The 20,955-nt window shown below is 33.5% G+C and overlaps 1 protein-coding gene across 3 annotated transcripts in view; it reads left to right on the forward strand.

Annotated features, from left to right (window-relative positions):
• The window catches only part of LOC106673435, an 83,002-nt gene that overhangs the window by 47,032 nt on the left and 15,015 nt on the right, over positions 1-20,955 (forward strand). For all 3 annotated transcript variants that reach the window (XR_001341389.2, XM_014405539.2, XM_014405540.2), the window contains one exon: positions 15,067-15,163. Coding sequence is in view for 2 of the 3 variants with exons in the window: in XM_014405539.2 (XP_014261025.1) it covers positions 15,067-15,155 (89 nt within the window). In the remaining variant the exon portion in view is untranslated. The remainder of the gene's footprint in view (positions 1-15,066; positions 15,164-20,955) is intronic.

Here is a 20,955-nt window from a genome sequence, read left to right on the forward strand (position 1 = left end):
GTTTTCTTCTTAATATTTCAACAACGATTCAAGTTTATCAAATTTTTATTTACGCAAATGTCACTGTATGTTTTTATGTAAAAGTAATAGAAGTATATTTAAGCATTGTACATTGGTCAAAAATATAATATGTTATAGGTTCTCTCTTCAAAGCCATGAAAGGCAGACGAGATTGATTGTGTGTGGATTATATATTTTTTGTCTAGTTTTCTTATGTTTATAATATATCACTCATGTTCTTTTCGCTTTTACGAGTTAGGAAAGAGATAAGAAGTCACATGGAAAATATCTTTACAACTTGGAAGCCTTGTTGAATGAATAGGACTTACTATGAAATAATTTGACCTAAATAATGTTTGCACTATTGCAAGAGATAATTTGTCGATAAATTTGGCGAAATTTTGATTTTATTGTTAAGACACTCCAACTAATAAATTTTGAAATTTACAAAACCCAAGTTCACTGTTTAATAGGTCCTACTTATGACATGAAAAGTTTTTCTCCAAACAAAACCATATCTCCGTCTAATACGTATATCCACGTATTTATTATTATTTTATGCACTTACACTTTTGCGATTCAAGTTCATGTGCGATCCTTACAAAATGATCTAGTGTATTTGCGGATAAATGGTAAAGATGCTTAAAATGTAATAATCGGTTCATTTTGTTTAAATGCCCAAATGACCACACATTTTCTGAATATAATAGAGACAACAGCAATACATTCCAACAACTTTCTTTTTCTAATGAATGGGATCGTTTGATGAATGAGTTTTTCATTCCTGTGTTAATCATGTGAGTTTATTGTGCTTACGAAAATTAGTGAAATGTTGAACAATCTCCCAAACAATTAAATTGTGCATCGTTCATCAGTTTCGCAAATGCAGCCAGTAATGTTGATTTATCATAATTATTGAGCTCAATGAGCCTTGAAATTGATTGATGTTTACATTATTGAGTTGATTTTATAAAATCTCATAGAAATATAAATTTATGTGTTCATACAGAGAAACAGAATTTTGTTAGTATATTAAAGATTAGATAAATTGCATTTAGTGCACAACATTCTCTTCACCAAGGTGCATCACAATGTAAATGCTCACAATTATTAAACTTTTTGGGCAAGTCTTCGTCTTTTAAATTATCCAATTAAGAGTTCCTTCGACGGAGCGGAAGAAATCCGCCAGCGACAACTTTTCGTTAAACAGAGGGCACGACAGCGGGAAAGGAAACGTCGGATGAGAAGACCCCTCAGTAATTGAAACTAGCGACATTTTCCGGGCCGTGATGAAGAAGAATAGGAAGAATACAAATACACCCGGGGCAAAAATTAAAACGAATTAGCTAATTGTAATTCTCTTTGACGCTGGTGAGCGACATCTCTCGTCGGCGAAGTTTTAGCCGATCTCACGTCTTTGCGCATGAGTTTTATTTGACGTGGCAGCCCTGTCAGAACATTCATCAAGAGTCACGTAACCGTGAGGGGCTGAGGAGTACTAACTATGTACAACACTCCTCTTAGCAACTTGTTTGGGGACAAGTTAATTCTCTTGGCTAAATCATATCACCCAGCTCGGCGAACACACCTCAACCTCCTACACAGATTCACCTGTTATCGCAGGGATTCAGGCCACATCCGGACTTGTTTAACGTGCTTACGCACTTTATAAAGATGATTAAGGAACAGCTTTTAATTGAGAAGGCTTTTAATCATAGCCATTTTAAGTTTTTTGCATATCTACCCGGTTTATGGTGTTGTATGACAATTTGACAGAATAGCCATTTATTACGCTTTATATACATATATATATAATATATATACATCGTTCAGTAAGTGAGCTCTTTTTGTATAACCTGTTTACGGCCACACCATCACGAGCGTGTCCGGAGNTATATATATATATATATATATATGGAGAGAGAAAGAGTTACACCACTACATCACACCAGACAGCATCTCACGATCTCCAAATAATTATATATATAATCAACGTTTGTAGATGTGTCATTTTTGTGTGTAGTGTTGAAGGGGCCCATTTTTAGCCCTGAAGATGATCTTAATATAGATCGAAACGTTGGAACGATAAAGAAAATGTTTTCTAAAACCTACGTCACACCAGGCCGCATCTCACGATCTCTAGGTAATCATTAGCTAACGGTCACTAAACACCACATGATGAATGAGCACCACACACACACACACACACACACACACACACATTTGTGTACAGAAGTTCTTATAGATTCCGGGGCAACGAATATTGGTCAAGTTGAATGATATTTTCTACCACATCAGTACAAAATTAACCGCAACAAAACAACATTCCATTTTTAAGGATGGTTTGAAATAAACAGGCCATTCGTTAGAAACGCAAGAAGATACAACAAGACCTTTCATAGTATGTATAGAAAACTTAAGGGTTTGGCTGGGGATCTATGATATTGCAAAATACACATAGCCCCTAGGAAATGTTTGAATATGATAAATCAGCAATTACCTTTACTGAATTTGTCCTACCTTAAATAAAACTAGTTTTGTTATTATTATATTTTATTTAAATTACGCTGTTTTATTTTGTTTTTATCTAGAAAATGGATAAATAATCTATTCAAACCAGATTGCAAACGTATTTTTAAACATTACAAAACTTCAATTTTATGTCGTCGAAAATATTTTAAGTCGGGGAATGAATAATATATATCAATTGAATTGAAAAACTATGTTCAATTTGTAACGAGCCACATTTGAATAAATGAACGGTAATTTTTTACATCGAACTTAAATTAAATATTACTACACTAATGTAAGGAACGGTTATACAAGAAATTTTTAGTTAATATTTTACGACAAACTCATATAGTTAGTGGTAGATCCATCATCTAGATTAAAAGGAAAGAATGTACTGATATTTCTACCCGAGAAGAGAAAGCAATTAAACTAAGAATGACGAATCAACAGTATAATCCATCTCGGTCTTCGTTTGTCATCTTTTACGTGATGAATGCTATTTTTAAAATTACTTTTACTATAAATATATTTTTATGTCATTAATGTAATTGTTGAACTTAATCGTGTTCTTTGTGTTGAAAGTTTTAAAAATATTTTACGTCCTTCCAGTTTAGTTAAGAGAAATCAGGCAATTATGTTGTTTCGTAGTACAAAACCAAATATAATTGAAATTATTTGTTTATCATTTTTTGGAAAAATAGTTCAATCATAGAAATAATAGAAAATGATGACTAAATCAATCAAATTTTTAGAATTTAAGGACCATTTAAATGAAACAATACAGAATTTCAATGTAAAGTTAAATAAAACAGTGTTACACATGTTCAAAAAAGGTAGAGAACTAGACTGTTTTTGGAAATTTGAAATAAAAAATGTAAACTAAAGTATGCACAATTTACCTGCAATTTTAAAACTTACATAATTATATTCAACATACAAATTAATTAATCTTTATGAAAGATAATTGGTTGAGATAAAAAAGTCAGTGTCACGAGCGGGATTCGAACCCACGACCTTCGGCTAAATACGCCGCTGCTTTACCATTTGAGCTATCGTGACTTCGATCCACTCGGACACCAACTCCCATCTAAACCCCACCTTTAAAATTTTCCCTTCTTTTTGCCATTTTTTAAATGTCGTGTGATCTATTTGATTCTTCTTGGCGACAAAGGAAATGGCCACGGAGAGCTTTAGTGAAGATATACTTCATTTAAATTGTTAAATTCATTAGATTTCGTTGTCCGATTGACCAAATAACATTTTTCTATTATTTAATCTTTATGTAAGTTATTGGTCGAGATAAAAAAAGTCACTGTCACGAGCGGGATTCGAACCCACTACCTTCGGCTAAATGCGTCGTTGCTCTACCACTTGAGCTATAGTCACTTCGATCCACTCTGACTCCAACTTCCCATCTCCGCCCTACCTTTTTCATTTTCACTCCTTTTTGCCATATTTCAAATGTCGTGTAGTTTATTTGATTAGATTTACATTTGTTTCAGTAGATACATGTTAGGGTAATATTTACTTATGTTAAATTCAGTGTTTTTCGCATGTTCACAATTGAGCAGCAGGAAAAACTAGCTGCCCATTGTAAAATGGCGCTAGATTTATTGAATTTGTAAGACTTATTGAATTTATTGTACAATCTATTTCTACAATCCACATCTAGAAACCTGTTTGCAACAGTTGCCTGATGATGAGCATTTTTACTCAAATTCTGGAGAGCTGCCTAAAACTTCTGCGAGTAGTACTATTTTTTCCAAAAAAATGAATGCCATACTCACCCTACTTCAAATAATTACTATGATTATTTTCATGTTAATTAAAAAGTAGAATATAATATCCAATGCAGTGGTTCATTTTATTCATTATTGCCCGTGGATGGTATCTCATGTAGTTAATTTTTTGACGGCTCTTACGATGTAATATTCGTTTATAATTTAATCAATTAAAACAGATATCCCTAGATTGTAATTACTTAAGCAACGTTTTAACACTTGGAATTATTATTAAATAGGCGAACCTTGTCGTCTGTCCAGCCCTTCTACGCGCATCCATAATAATCGAAAGGGATCTTGGCCAAGCTGTCGTCGGCATTAGGGACGGGTATGCTGGAAAAGCAACCATTAATTCCTGTACAAGGGTTGCTCGGGCGTCTTAACATAAAGCTGTCACAGTTGGCATCGAGTACAAGAGAAGCGTACGAGGGCTTAAAGGGAGAGTTACCTAAAACCTTGTCACACAGCCTGTCTAAATACGAGAACTCGGGGACTTCACAAAAGGTTTTTCAACCAATTCCGATGTACCTCCTTTAATTAATTTGGCAAAGGGTGATGTATTCTCCCGCTTCATTTCGTCCGTCAGATAGTGAATGTATATTTCCCTAATATAGAATTGAATTTACACTATTCAATGATAATTTCAAAAGTATAGAACCGAATATAAATTGCAAACATAAGGGTTTACATATGTGAGTGCAACATTACATTTATGTGTTTAAATGTAACCTTTTAATCAATCCATTAGCGTTATCTATATTCGATTATTAAAAAGTAGACAGATCATTGAAATTAACGGCACAATTGTTATACTAAAAAGACATGATTGGATTTTGTTGTAAAAAGTGATCACCCATATGCCGTGAAATATAAACTGTGTAATACACAAATTAATTTCTTTCTATCTTTCTCTCACTCACGCCATCTCACTCCCTTTTTTCATCTTCACTACCTCACACATACTCATGCTCTCTCACACTATTTTTCTTTTTTTCTCTCTCGTTTTTTGTATTCTCTCACTCATTTCCCTTTTGCCTTTACTCTTATCACTTTATCCACCTTGACACACTCTCTTAGTTTCTTAGTCTATTAGTCATTCTTAGGGGACACCAGTCCCAGAATAAAGTTTTTTTTCTTCTTCTTACTCATATTCTCTCTCTCTCTCTTTCTCTCTCTCTCTCTCTCTCTCTCTCTCTCTCTCTCTCTCTCTCTCTCTCTCTCCCCCCCACAGTCTTTCTCTCTCATCTCCGTTTGTGTCCTTACTCCCCCATACAATCTGCCTCGCTCACTCTTTCTCACTCTCTCTCTCTCTCTCTTTCTCTCTCTCTCTCTTTCGCATCCCCTCCTTCTTATTCTTTTTCCCTTCCACTCTCTCTCACTTCCACTGCCTTTTTTATCTTTCACATTTCTTTCTTTGTTCTCTCTTCCGGCGTCCACATTTTTCATATTATACTTTATTTTGACTGAAAATTCTATATTTTATCATTATTTTTTACTATGTTGTAACAGGTTGCAACTCTGACTCTCTCTCTCTCTCTCTCTATCTCTCTCTCTCTCTCTCTGTCTCTGCCTCTCTGTCTCTCTCTGTCTCTCTGTCTGTCTGTCTCTCTCTCTCTCTCTCTCTCTCTCTCTCTCTCTCTCAAACTCTCTTTTTTGCAACCACTCCTTCTTACGTTCTTTCTCCCTCCCGCTCTCTCTCTCACTTCCACTACCTTTTTTATGTATCACACTTCTTTCTTTCCTCTCCCTTTCGGCATCCACATTTTTCATATTATGCTTTATTTTGACTGAAAATACTATACTTTATCAGTATTTTCTACTATGTAGGTTGCTATCAGAGTTTTAGTACATTTTTTCATCAAAACATTTTATCGTGTGTCAGTATTCTACTTTGTGTACAAACTCAAAGCGAAGGAGAGCAAACTTATTGCAGAAAGGCAACATATAACATTGTCGGTTTTCGTTATATTCGACAAAATATTCTTTCGCTAATTTTTCCATATCTAGAGTGATAAAACGCAACGGCGCCCCTTAATCCCTAGGCCGGACATCAACTTCCCAGAAAAATTTCCCCGGAGGATAAATACTTTATCACAAGCAATTTGTCCGGGAATTGCTTTAGTGGGAGGACGGGAAGTGAGACATCTCCGGAACTTACAAGTGCGACCCTGCGAATAAACAATTGCCTCATTCCCCCGGCTCAGGACTGTTTTTCTTCATCCCTCTTTGCCCATTTTCGGTACTCCTCGAATTCATTAAAGAAGGGTGTCTGCCCGTAAGACAAACTTTGATAAATTCAATTATTTAGCAATTTCTCAGAAAATCCCAAGCCGACTTTAGCATTAGGCATGGTAATTTTTCAAGAGACAGTCTGACTTTTAAAGAAGTTCTATACAATTTTAATGCTCAGTATGTTCATGCATACCAAATTCTATCGCTTCTTTACATTTTCACTTGTTTCTATGCTTCTATTTTAAACTTGTTAACCAAATTTATTAATCACCTATGCATTTTATGTGTGAAAGTATTTCATAAATCGAAAACATTGCAGTAAATGTACGTTTAAGATCCTTTTTGCACTTAATAAAGAAACTTCTCTCATTTTGAATTTAGATCAACTTCCCCGTTCATAATGTCAGGAAGGCGGAAGAAGTTACTCATACAAAGTTTCAATCTGTAATATGGTGTAATATGGATGTGTACCCTCCGTGTTTACACGAGATTGATCAACGCTTCATTGATCAACCCTTTACGAAAATTTCTTACTCAATTTTTTTCGTTTACGCATTCCAGCAACATTATTGTAAATAAAGATTTATAATAAAAATAATAAATTTAAAGAAATGCACTGTTATTGATTACGTTATATTAAAACTTTATACATATTAACATAGTCCAATGAATTATTCTTTTTATCTAAGGTTTTTGATTTAGATGAAAAATTAGTGACACGAAGGGATCCGAACCCACCACCTTCGGCTCAATACGACGCTGCTCGAACCATTTGAGCTATCGTGACTTCGATCCCCTCGAACACCAACTCCTCATCTCAACCTACAACCATTCCAATTTTCCTTCTTTTTGCTATATATATTGAAAATATGGCAACAGAAGGTTGAGATTGAGAGCTAATGGCTGAGACCTCATGGTTCGAATCCCGCTCGTGGCGCTCATTTTTCATCTCGACCAAAAACCTTAGATAAAAAGAACAATTTATTGCCATAATTAATATGGTCAATGATTACCACTAAACAGATATGTAGTGTTTACTTAAAATATTTCGTAATTAGCTATCATTTGACATTTATTTTATGTGGAGAAGAAATATTCTATTCAAATAGCGCAACCGATCCGGCATCATTTATTATTACAATTATTTATTAATAAACATGACACGTCTGTCACGATGTCAACGAACCAACAGAGCTGTTGGTGACTGAGTTTCAATTATTTAAACATCGCGAAAGCCGTTTTAATCAGTGACGAGTAGGTTTATTGAGCGAAAGATAATTAACGCAAATTAGATGCTAATGACTGCGAGAGTATCTGTATTATTTATAACAACACTAATTTATTTTTTGGAGGCATCAGTGGCTGCATCGGTCAAAAATATTTTTGAGCTCTTTAAAAAATTATTAATTCATATATGTATGAATAATTACTTTAATTAATTATATGTTTTTATCTAAGGTTTTGGCTGAGATGTAAAAGCTAGTGTCACGAGCGTGATTCGAACCCACCCTCTTCTACTCAATACGCTGCTGCTCTAACTATTTGCTTGAATAACCGTAACGTGTCGGTTTCGTAAATGCTCATATTGGAAAAACTACCATCTCGTGCTCCTATTCAGCGTCCAGAATCGTCCATTCTATGGTCAAACTCATTGTCTTAGCCGCATATCTAATGGAATGCCCATCATCGATAATACCATACTACGCGCAATATCCTTATCATTAAAATGCATTTTTTAATTCAAAATTGAAATTAAACCACGGAAGCACAAATCTAATAAATGGATTGGATCAGACCTCAAATGCGACTGAGTAAAATGTTTAAATTCCATCAAAAGCAAAGAAAAAACAGATAAAAGTTAAGGAAAGGAAAGAGAAATGGTTAGGTGTATTCACCTCTCCTTGATCATCTTAATTTAGAACACAGTATACAGATAACCAGTTAAAAAAGGAGAAAAATCAAGAGTAAAATTTATTTATTGGTCGAAAAAATTGAAAAATCAAGTGAATTGAATTTTTTGCCTGCCAAAGAATTATTAGTTCATTACTAGACAAATTATATTAAATTATTAAGATCGTAAACAAATCCCTGTAATAAGAGAGGGTAAACTTTTCTATTTTTCAAGGATTTGAACCCAGAGCCGCTAACACGACAAATACAAATGTCGCTACCAATCAGCCACCGTGCTCCGCCTTATAATAAATTATAATGCGATTGATATAATCTAGACAATTTTGGATTTAGGTTTTTTTGATAAGCACTACCATACAATGTGACTACTTGTCCTATGTAGTGTCTTGAACTAAGACATGTTTTAAGACCACTATACTATTATTTTTCTACACTGTAATAATATTCGAGCTGGAGTGCTATAAGTTGAGTACCAAACCAGCAATCCTCGCAAATTCAAAAATTAGTTCTCTAAAAATTAATCTATAATAAATTATATGTTTATATAATTTATTTCTGGATGCTCTGTTTGAACAAAATTATTTCGAATAAGTAGTTAGGGTTGTTATTATTTTTTAAATGTCTTCACCATGGTGAATTGCTCATTTTTTCTTTTTTCCTTTATGTTTTTTTTTTTTTTTTTTTTTGTAACTTGGCGTTGACGGTTTAGGCGTTGACAAGGCGCTCATCACTTTAAGGTAAAGGTCCCGCGTTCGAACCCAGCGGCCCTGCATTCGAACCCTACCTACTACAAATGGGAATTTTTCAAAACACCGGCAGCCCTAGGGTTAATATAACCTCTGCTGTTGCAAACCCTCGTTAAAAAATAAAAAAATAAATAAATTTAAATAATGAAATATGAGTCTCATTTGTACATGAGTCAATTTCAATATTGTACTTGTTGAAAGAAAAAAACAGGCAAATAATAATTTTGTAAACCAAAAGGAATGTTTTCTCAGAAGATCGCATTAAAATTAAACTTCTACTGATTTTATACGTAGGTCATAGGAAGTAGGTATAAATACTAACAATATTATCTTTCAATTAATTAATCTTTATGTAAGGTATTGGTTTAGATAAAAAAATCAGTGTCACGAGCTGGATTCGAACCCACGACCTTCGGCTAAATACGCCGGTGCTCTACCACTTGAGCTATCCTGATTTTGATCTACTCGGACACCAACCTCCCATCTCAACCCAACCTTTCGATTTTCCCCTCCTTTTTGCCATTTTTCAAATGTCGTGTAATCTATATTTATCATTTTTATCTTAACCAACACCAATAAAGATTAATTAATTGAAAGATGTTATTTGGTAAATCGGACCAGGAAATCTAATTAACTAACGACAATTTAAAACACTGAAGAAATAAAAATAATACTGAGCAAATAAATTCAAACATTACAAAGTATTTCGTTCTGTAATTGGTATTATGTAATAATAATAAATAATTGTTGAATTGGGAATAGCTTTTTATATGAAAAATGTCAGTTGAAGTGTCTATTGGAACCTTTTTCAGGTATTTACCTAATAACCTTTCATAATATTTACATCCAAAGAGTCATCGAGTGTGTTAATTATTTATATTTGCTGTACCCCTTTTTTCCATTATGCTAAACATTTGGCTTTTTTATTAATTGAAAAGAACACAAAAAACTTGGCGAGTCTTGGGAAGAAATAATATTTTCAAGCCTTGAGAAAGGTAAACCTAATCGGGTCTAGCAGCTTTTCACACCCAACAAGTAATAACCAATCGTCGAATGGATTGAATTATAAATCACCTAATCGAAGCAAGTCCAAATCCCGAAAGGCTCAGAGGCGCAAGGCGAGCGAACTCTTCAAACGATATTTGCGGTTCGAAACTTTTCGCCCTCGCCATCGGTGTTGAACACAGCGGTTAAATATTCAGTGTGTGTTCGGCTGTGAGTTGCATGTCGAGTTTGGGGCGGCTGGTAAATAATATATTTTCAACGGGCCGGCACTCTTCATATATAAAATACGTCAAACGCGTTTGCTCACGAGAGAACGTTTGGAAATGGGGGAGAGGGCTTAATGGTTTTATGATTTAGCCCTTCGTGCTGGCATCAATTAATTTCTAATTTCTGTAAACTCATTCTCTTCTTGCTTTTGGATCGCTAAACGCGAAATCAGTTGGGCCATTGTTGCCGGCCTTTATTAAAATAACAATATGCGCCTTTTTTCCTATACATGATAGAAACGTGATCGGATTATTGCTGAAAAATAAAGTTCCAAAATTAGTAAATATCTGAAAGTACCTTAATAGTGAATGCTATAAATAAAAAAAATTACATTAGGCGAACTCTTATTTGTTTTTATATATTATATTTATTATTATATATTTATTTATATTTTATATTTATTAAATATGTACTAATGATCGACAACATATTCATCGAAAGACAAGTTTCTTCCCAGAAAATTGTCTCTGTTATTTTTCAACTTGGAAAAATTAAATATTTATTGTTAAACTCAAAAATCGATAAAATTAACACGTGCTAAACCCTTTTGGATTTCCAAATATCCGTTATTTCTAACTAACAAAAATCAATCAACAATGACCAGACAAAAACATCATTCAACATACTGTCTACCGAATACACTTGTATACATAATTTGTTCACTTTACCAAATTTTCTCCGTTCTCTTTCACCGTTCAATTGTGTTGACAGTTTTGAAATGTAAATTCATAATATGAGGTAATTTATGCTTATTCTGATTTAGTTCATTAAAATGTTATTAAAAGTCATCCGACGTTGGTTTCCTTTATTCATTATGATCACCATAATTATTATAATTGTTAAAGTTTTTGATACGATCGATCAATTGTTGTAAATGTAAAGATGTAGTGGATTGAGGTTGATGTCACGTTTGGCTGTTTCTTATTTCAAAAACAGTACTGCCAACTTTCGACATTGTTTGAAACCTCATGGCCTGAATTACAAGAACATGGAAAAAAATACATTTCATGACACTGTTAGAACGGTTAAATAAATAAATAACTGATAATTAGCGAATCTACTTTCCTATGTGATTAGCCCACCCTTTTTTGGCTCTCATAAAAGTGTTATATTTATGAAAAGACATAGGCCAATAACAACGCCAATCTTCTTTTTCAATAAAACACCTAGCAGTACGGTTAAGAGCAATAAAATTTTGTTAATAAATTAAAACGATAATAACATAAAACTTTGAGGCATGGCACGCGGATTTGCTCAAGGACATCATTCCATTCAACTATTTTACCATCTTAAAGTCCGATACATAAGTACGTTCAATTACGATTCGGGAAATTCCTCTCCCCTATCTTCTATGTCGAATCCAAATATATTCTGACATAATTATGCAGACGATCACCCATTCTTCAGCAATTCCAGGTGCGGCAGTGTTCTTGAGAAACCTACCGGACCATCTCTCCTGCCTGGAAAAATGGTTTAATGGAGGTTCAGACTCAACGAAATCAAATTACTGTAAATCACCGTTCAACCTTTTTCATATTACCGCTCTTCCCATCTATTAAAGCTCTGTTCCTTTCCCAGCAAACAATGCCTTCTGCTGTTTAGGAAAAAGTCTTACTTAAATAAGGAACAGACGATACAATCCGCTTGAAAGGCCACTTGTAAACAAAACAAAACTAAACTTGCAATGAAAACACCTCATCTAGAAATAATAACTCCAGCGGAATCGAAATTTTCGGTACCCCAAGCGTCCAGCAGATTTCCGGCACACAAGTCCAAAATTCGTTGAACCATTACGCAAGAACCTTTTTTATCTAACCTTTCCCATTTGTTCTTCATACCGCAAGAAGTCAATACGGAAGAATACAAAAGCCTAGACATTATCGTAGTGAAACACCTTTCATCCCAAACCCTCCCCGACAGAAAAGCTGCATGTAGCTACTCTAGGGCAGTTATAACATAATAATAAATTATTTCACAATATTTATATATTGGGAATTCGTTGTAGAATGTTTATACATAATGTTACAATTAGCCCATTAATAAAGGATCTGGGTTATGATTTAAAAAATAAAAATAAAAGGATTTACGCAATCCGGTTGAACCGTGTTTGCCTCTGTTTAACGATTTTAAGTTAAAAGTAGTGTTAAACTTTAAGCTTTCCCCGCCTTCCTGTCAGAGTCAAGCTTTTGCATTTTCAAGAGACCTCTTCGCCTGGGGATTAAAGCACAAGACGAGGAGAGAAGCTCTTGAATAATAAAACAAAGACGGTCTGAATCAACTGTTTTAATTAAAAACACCCCGTCAAGGTTGCTTGTGCACAACGCATCCTGGAAAACTATGTGCGGCTTTTGAAAAAAGTAACAGTTGCTCAGAAAAACTTAAATTATGTTTAATTTGTCAAGTTGTTCGAATCCCGCTCGTGACACTAACTTTTTTCACCTCAACTAAGACCTTATAATAATATAATTATAATACTTTACTTGACAGTTATTTGAAATAACAAAATATACCATTTTAAAAAACATAAGTATTTACAGCAGTGGAATATCTGTCTGCTTGGAGGCGAGAATACTGTCAAAATATTGATAAACGATAATAAAATAGCCAACAAAATATAATATTATTCTCTATATTTTATAACATAATTAGAAAGACAAAAAAAACACCAAAAACAAAAATAATTTTTTTACATAAATAAAATAATCTGGTGAACAAAGAACAAGATAGATTTATATATCATTAATTAAGTAAAAATTTCTTATAATGCATAAAAAATTGAACTCTTCTACCAGTTCTCAGTGGTAAACCAGGCGTACGAGCGAATAGTATTCGCTGCCGGCTTGGCTCAATTAAAAGTTTGACTAGGCCTTCTTCCGAGAGCACAGCACTACCCAAATATGAAGCACGCTTCTCGGACAAAATGGTGCATTTAGCCAAAAAGGGCACGATGGTTTCCTTTTCCCTTGTATTCGAAAATATTCGATACCAGTACTCGATACTGATAACGAAAGAAATACTCGATACTTCTCAAATATCGACAGAATTTATTCAATACTAACGAGTACTTATTCATATGAGTACTTTGCCGTTTATTCATAAATGATCAACTTACTCACTACCGACTTGTGGGTAAAATACGCTCATGCGTGAAAATAAACAAAAATTCGCAGTTTGTTCATATTTTTAAACATTTTTTTCATACAGTGGGTACGTAGGTAAGAAAGGAAAAGCTGTCAACACATTTCAACAAAATTGATATTGCAATTTTATCGTTATCGAGGTTGAGAAAATTGATCAACGGGTGTTTTCTTTTCAAATGTTTGAAAAGATTATGCTTAATCTCGCCCAGTTTACAATATGGCGACGATTCAGTTTTCTTAATAAAATAACCTCATGACTTAATTTTGGGGGGAGACATGATTAAGTATCTACCTATGAGAAGGAAGGAGAACACTTTTTAGGTACTTGAAGACAAAAATACTTTATTAAAATTACTTAAATTAAAAGTGCGACGCGGGAAAGAATTATCAACAGAGTTAACAACCACACATTCGAAATCTCGATTCACTTTGTTGACACATGCCGCTTGTAGGCACTCCTAACAGTAACTAGTCAACTCCCAGTTCGCTGAAAGGTATGTTTCGAACGGAAAATAACAATGCAATATTATTTGAGCACTTGATGAAAAATCTATTTGAGTATTTTTACCGATACTGCAAAACGTACTCGATGCAGTACTTGTGTTGATTGACAATATTCGATACCAAAAGTTCTCGGTATTGAAAGAAAATAGTCGATATTTTACTCATATCGATGGGTATCACACGTCACTACTGGCAGCCTATCAAAAGCCTAGAGTTAAAGAACAGAAATTCACCTCGGAATTTGAAGAGTCAACGGAATTCCTCAGTTTTAGTGTTCATCCATGTTTCTCGTTCGTCAGGCAGAACACATCGAGATTTCGGTCAAGCCTCTTGTACAAAAGAAACCAAAACCTTAGATAAAAAGAATAATTATGTGACGTAATTAATACGGTCAGTTATAGCCGCCAAATATATATGGATTAACTTTAATTTTCAACTTTTTAACTTTTCTAAATGGTACAGGGAAAATTAAAATTGATATATATTTGTTAGTCTCTGGCAAGGTTTAACTTTTTTCTTTGTTTTGTGATTGGGAATCCTGATATATTTTAAATTAAATTTACCAACTAGTTTAACAAGAGTCGATTTGGGGCAGCCGTGGGCGTTAAACATTCTCCCGTCGGTCGAGAGAACACCGACATAGACGTGTGTCGTGAAGTGTGAAGTTCAGGTGGTTTTGTCAGGAGCCGTAACTGGCGGCGACGCTAGCGTGCCTTCGACCCGGGCACGCCAGAGCCGCTGTCTATTACGCTTCTCTGTCTGTTAAATAATTACGAGTTGAGTGCCCTTAAGTCTGTCTATGACATTTAATTACAAAATGGTGATTAAATGCCGGCTTTTTTCGTGCAAAAACCTCGCCTCTGGGCGACAGCCGTTCAAGAAATTTACAAATTCCGGACAACGTAGATTAACATTGTAAAAGTGATTATTTTCAAATAGTGTTAATCCTGATTTTTTTATTGTCCGCAGAAGGAACGAGTAGTTACAGCGAGCCGACGGCGAAACCAGCGTTTGCATTTATTGCCGGGGTACTCTGTTTTCTACTACATAGGCTGTGAGCTGTTTGGTAAGTGTGTTTTAAATAATTTTATTTTATTAGATCAACAAAACAAATAGTTTTACATAATGTCATTTAGATTTAACAACATAACACATTACTAAATCGATTAGTTTCGTTGTCCAATTGAACAATTAAATTCTTTTCAAATAATTAATCTTTAAATAAGGTATTGGCCGAGATAAAAAAGTCAGAAATTGATTCTCAGTCAAAAATTGAAAAATGGCAAAAAGGAGGGAAAATTCCAAAAGGTGAATTTGAGATGGGAGGTTGGTGTCCGAGCGGATCGAAGTCACGATGGCTCAAGTGGTAGAACAGCGGCCGAAGGTCGTGGGTTTGAATCCCGCTCGTGGCACTTACTTTTTTATCTCGACCAATAACTATAAGCTTTCATTAATTGAAATGTTATATCAAATACAATGTCAAAGATGATATGATATCTCAAAAGATAAATAAATTACAAAATTAGTAAGTACAAACATATTTTTAGTGCGTTTGATATTCGTTTTTAGAAAGTGGTTGCAAGTTTAATCTTGATTTCAGTCAACCGTTGTTAGTGTCTGATTTCATTATTGACCTAGTTCTTTTGTCTTAATTAAATTTTGTTAGCACTTTGAGTATTTCTGTTTAATAAATTAAAAGCTGTATTGTTATTTGTACATTCTGACGGTTATATCTGATGAACCAATTAGCGTTTACTACAAGTTTTGGCACATTATTAAAGTTTTTACAATATATTCATGCACCTAGTTTATTTGTATCATGCATATATTAATACAAAATTCATTAATAATAAGTGCGCATATGTGTTTTTTCGGTTACAACGCTGATAATATAGCCAGCTCTATACTCGGAGGACATATCGCACCCAAAAGAAAAGTGACACATCTAAACAAAAGAAAATTTTACAGGAGAGAAAAATGGATAATTTTTTGCGACTTATGTATTAAGCACAAGCCGTCACCGTTTTGTCGTGATCCATCGATTTTGGCTTTCGTTTCGACAAGGCTTAAGCGAAAACACAAAACATTAAAAATCCAGATCTACTACCTCTAAAAACCAGCCCTTTTTCAGTTGTGACACTTTTCTTGCATATATTGGCTCTCAGTAATTTAAGGTAGTTTGTTTGCTCTAGCAATAATGGTCGTCACTTCATGACTAGTAAGGGTATTAATTTTTGGTGAAAGTAACAGGCAAACCTAACAAACAAGCATAATTATCCATGTAGCAAGTGCTCCAAAAATGCTTTCCTCATAAAGTCAGAGAAAATTAGTTATTTAAAATACAAAATTAATTATTGATTTTTTTTATCATTAAAAATATTATAATTAAAACATCAAAAAATCGCTGAAACGTCAGTTAAAAGTCAGCTTTGTTAAAAAATTATGGAAAAATATTATAAGTAAGAATGCTATTAAAATAAAACAAATGAAACTAAAATAATTCACGAACATTGTAGATCAAGATATGGTCTTGAAGGAAAAAGGGAAATTTAGTTGTTACTGCCTAGTTTTCGACCTATTTTAAAGTCATCATCAAGACCTATATTAATGTCACATTACGAAAACCATATTTCTACAATTGATTTAACTGTTTATCGTAATGAGAAACCGTGACTCCAGGACAGCTTAAAAATCCTTCACTGAACAAGAAAAAAACTGGTGTAATTCGAAATGTGCCACTTTTCCTGATAAATACTCACACCAATGCTTTACAGCTCGACACAGAATTAAGATTTACCATCTTTCTTTAATGTTGACAGTACCTTCCCGCCTAGCAGCAAAGAGTCCACCTATAGTTGTGTAATTTTTCCTGTAGTACTACCCTCCTGAATTATTAAAAAAATAAAAATCGATTTGTGTCACTTTTCTTGTGGGTGTGCGATATGTTGAGAGAAACCAGCCAACTTTGGCACTCAATATTTCGGCCGTCTTTCTCAAACGACTCACAAATCTGTAGGCCATATACGGAAGCCGTTTGATAACGACTCAACTTTTCGAGAAAACCCCTGTTTCTGAAGGTTGAGGAGCTCAAAAGTCATCGTCATTAAAGGTGTTAGGACGTATCGAAAGCTTGATGTAGGACGTTTGGAAGCAGGTTCGGATCAGTTCGTTGACAAATGAAATGTTGAGGCCGTCCTGGAAATTGAGTTTAGTAGTAAGATGCATTTACAGAGAACATTTAGTCGACAAGATTGGATAGTTTTATCGTATCTCTTTTTGTCTATATTTGGAGTGAATGAGTTTATTAGGGTGCATTTTTAATGGGAGAAGGATATTAAATAGACAGTATGTGTAAGGTAATGGAGGAATATCAAGAATATACCATCTACATGAATGAAAAGTGTGTAAAACAGAAATAATGCGTTCAGGTTTGAGTAGTATAGTTAACTGAAAAATTTATTCTTTAATGGGCTGAAATAACCAAGCTGTTTACAGCCTCTGGAATCTAACTTTCTTGGCTGGACTGGTAAGAAAGAGCAATGTCTTATCCTGGACCACCAAAACACCTAATTCATATTTTATTTGTTTTGATGTTATATTGGTTGGACACATACAGATTTTAATCCTCTACCAAACAGTCAATCAATTATTTAGTAACAAGTTGTTAAACATAAAATAAAAATAAAAATGTAAATTATGTAAATTATTAATGCTACAATGTATATTAATTTGACTGTACTCCTTGTTAGGGTTTCCTGATGGACAGAAAAAAATAGTCCGAAACGTAGAATGAATGTGAAATAAATTAACCTTTATAAAAACCACGTCCTCTTGGACTACCCCTAATTTTAAAATAAGGCAAACCAACAATGAATCAATTGTTTTGTAACGAAATGATTTAGCAACAGGAGTTGTCGGAACACATATTGCCCATGTGTATTTTATTAGGAAAACATTAAATTTATTAAAGCATTCCGAGTTTTTAATGTTAATAGAAATGTTAATAAAAGTTAAAAGTCGCTGAAGTTTTTAATGTACGTTCCAAGACACTCGTGGTAACTAGACAAACAGTACATTAACCCAATTATAAAAGCTCACCAGTTAAATTTTTTACTAAAATGAAAAATAACATTTTAATTACAGAGTACTTTTAAAAACTTTGAATAATTAATAACCTAATTAGGTAAATATTCTTGCAAAACATTTTCATCAATTAGTGCTTCTTATATATCATTGCTTTTAATAATAATAATACTAAATAAAATCATTTTTTCATAATAATTATTTTTTTAAATGTCTTTAATCTTACATGAAGAAAGGTTGATTAACTCAACAAATAAATAAAAAATAAATATCGATGTCTTTGTTTATAATTTAATTTCATTCAAAACTTTATTTTACCTTATCCCTATTGCTTTGTTTAAAAAAATAATAACAAAAATTGAAATTGATATGCACGTTTTCGGGTTTTTGTCATTTCAAACGAGATTTACATTAGGAATCTTTTTCTTCAGATCACACTTTTTTAAAAGGAATTTGCTTTACAAAACTACTATTTTAATATATATTATTAAAGTTACTATTTTTTACAACATTAACTTATTATTCATATTTCATTATTCACAAGAAACATTAATTTATTATTCATATTTTTTCTCAAGAAACAGAAATTAACAATATACAGTTAATTTCTGTTTCGTGAGAAAAAATATGAATAATAAGTTAATGTTTCTTTCCGGTTAAATTTATTTACTATAAACAACAATTACACCAGTCCCTAGTCATTCCGTTCCCCAAACAATAAAAGAAAACATTGGAAGAGTTTTTATCTCACATTTCATATGCATACAGATATTGTAAAAGGCGTTCCTCCAATGTAATTTATTTTTGCGTATTATAATTTTTCTAATGGATCTCATGGGAGTGATTTGAAAAACTTCTAGCCTGAGGGGAGTCTTAATTGTGACTTATGACACAAAGTAGACGACGAAAGATTACTTTTGGCCCCGATGGAAAGTGTCGGGTGCGAAATGACAACATAAAAGATGAAAGGTTCAGTTTATATATATATGGAAATATGTGTGGAAGTGTCAAGTATTAGAGCGCACCTCGCCAGGCAAGAGAACGCTTTTTAGGAAGGTCTTTGTTTCAAGAGGAGTTCTCTCTTCCATTTTTTCTCTTCTTTTTTTCCACGGCTGCTCTTTGGCTAAAATATGTTCTCTACATGGTGGGCGAGGAGAAACATTTCGCTGGATGAACGTAACAAGAAAAGTGACTAACCACCTCTTTTTCTTGCTTAGGCCTCTTTCTCGTAAGTAAAAGTTTCTTGCGTCCTGTAATAAATCCATTTGCAGGGCGAAGCCCATTTGAAGTTTTTCCATATGAGTAGATCCTAAAAATAAAGATGAAAGAATAATCACAATGAAAATTTAAAACGAATGAGAGAGAGAGAGAGAGAGAGAGAGAGAGAGAGAGAGAGAGAAATTTAGAGTAAGAGCGTTAGTAAAGGGAATTAGTTATTAATAAATATTGTATTGTTTTTTAATTCAGTTTCCAATCTACCGACAGATTTTCAATCAAGTTACATTTTTTACACCCACTTCACCGGTTATGAACGTTACTCCAGTTATATTAATAAAATATTTGCAATGGTTTATAACAGAATTCTCAATTCCCATGAACATGAAATGGGACCCAGTTTTCAATTAAATTGCCAATATTTAGGCGAAAATCGAAGCCAGAAACAAAGGAACCGAACCTAAACTATGCATTGTTAAGCCGATATCCATTGATAAACTAATCCCGTAATTGGTTTAAACAGTGAAATTAGTTTATGCAGTCGGGCCATCATTTGACTGGTTGGACGGAACTTTCTGCATAACTGGCTTAGTTATGCCCCCTCTGGCCGACAAGGCCTACAACCCCGACTTAAACACTTAACGGTGGCTGGAATTTAGTTTGATGAACTGGGCTTAAGGGAAACGGTTAATTGGCTGTAATCGATCCGATAAATGACAACGTCTGCAGGGAATCTATTCGGAAAAATGACATAAGCCGGTGGGTTATTTATTCATTTTGTTTATAATTTCACCACCAAAACGATAATAATAAATTATAAATTATTGTGCCCCTTCTAGGACCAAGAAATATATATAAATATATACACAATTACACGCATAAAACAATATTTGCTAAATACATAAATCTGTCACGTTTTGGCCGATCTTCTATAAATCTTCCATTTATAAAATTTTACATAACTTATACATTTAATGTACTATTTGGACATATAAAATATATGATTATTCAATTTTTAATTCAAGGAATTACAATTTCTTTTAAACAGTAGATCGTGAGATGCAATTATTTTTTATTTTGAAATGTCTACCATTTTTACACCCTCTGTCTGTTCGTACAAAATAATAATAATAATAATAGATTTATATTATATATATATATGCTCTATTGAAGTAGTGGTAGCCGAGAGATTAGCATGTCAGTCTCACTGCTCCTTGATATCCCACTCGTATATTAGGTTCCCACTATTGAACCTATTGAACCGGAAATTTTTAGCCAGTTCCCCCCTCCAAAAATATGAGGCCAATTTGTCGCTTAAAGCACTATGTCACTTAATTTACTAATTATAATAAAAAATTATAATTATTATACATACTATCATGGTAACTTACAAAATTTTAAACATCATAGTGTCGCCAATTGTGTGTGTAAAGATTGTGGAATTTTGTTAGAAAAAGGTCAGTATTTTCCCACACTACCACATTTTTACCCATAAGCCTTTATGTTTCCATGTTTATCACTTTTTATGGTTGAATAATAATTGAGTGAGACAATTCCCCC

This window comes from Cimex lectularius, unplaced genomic scaffold (genome assembly GCF_000648675.2).
Source record: "Cimex lectularius strain Harlan isolate CLEC.00 unplaced genomic scaffold, Clec_2.1 scaffold399, whole genome shotgun sequence".
Taxonomy (NCBI): domain Eukaryota; kingdom Metazoa; phylum Arthropoda; class Insecta; order Hemiptera; family Cimicidae; genus Cimex; species Cimex lectularius.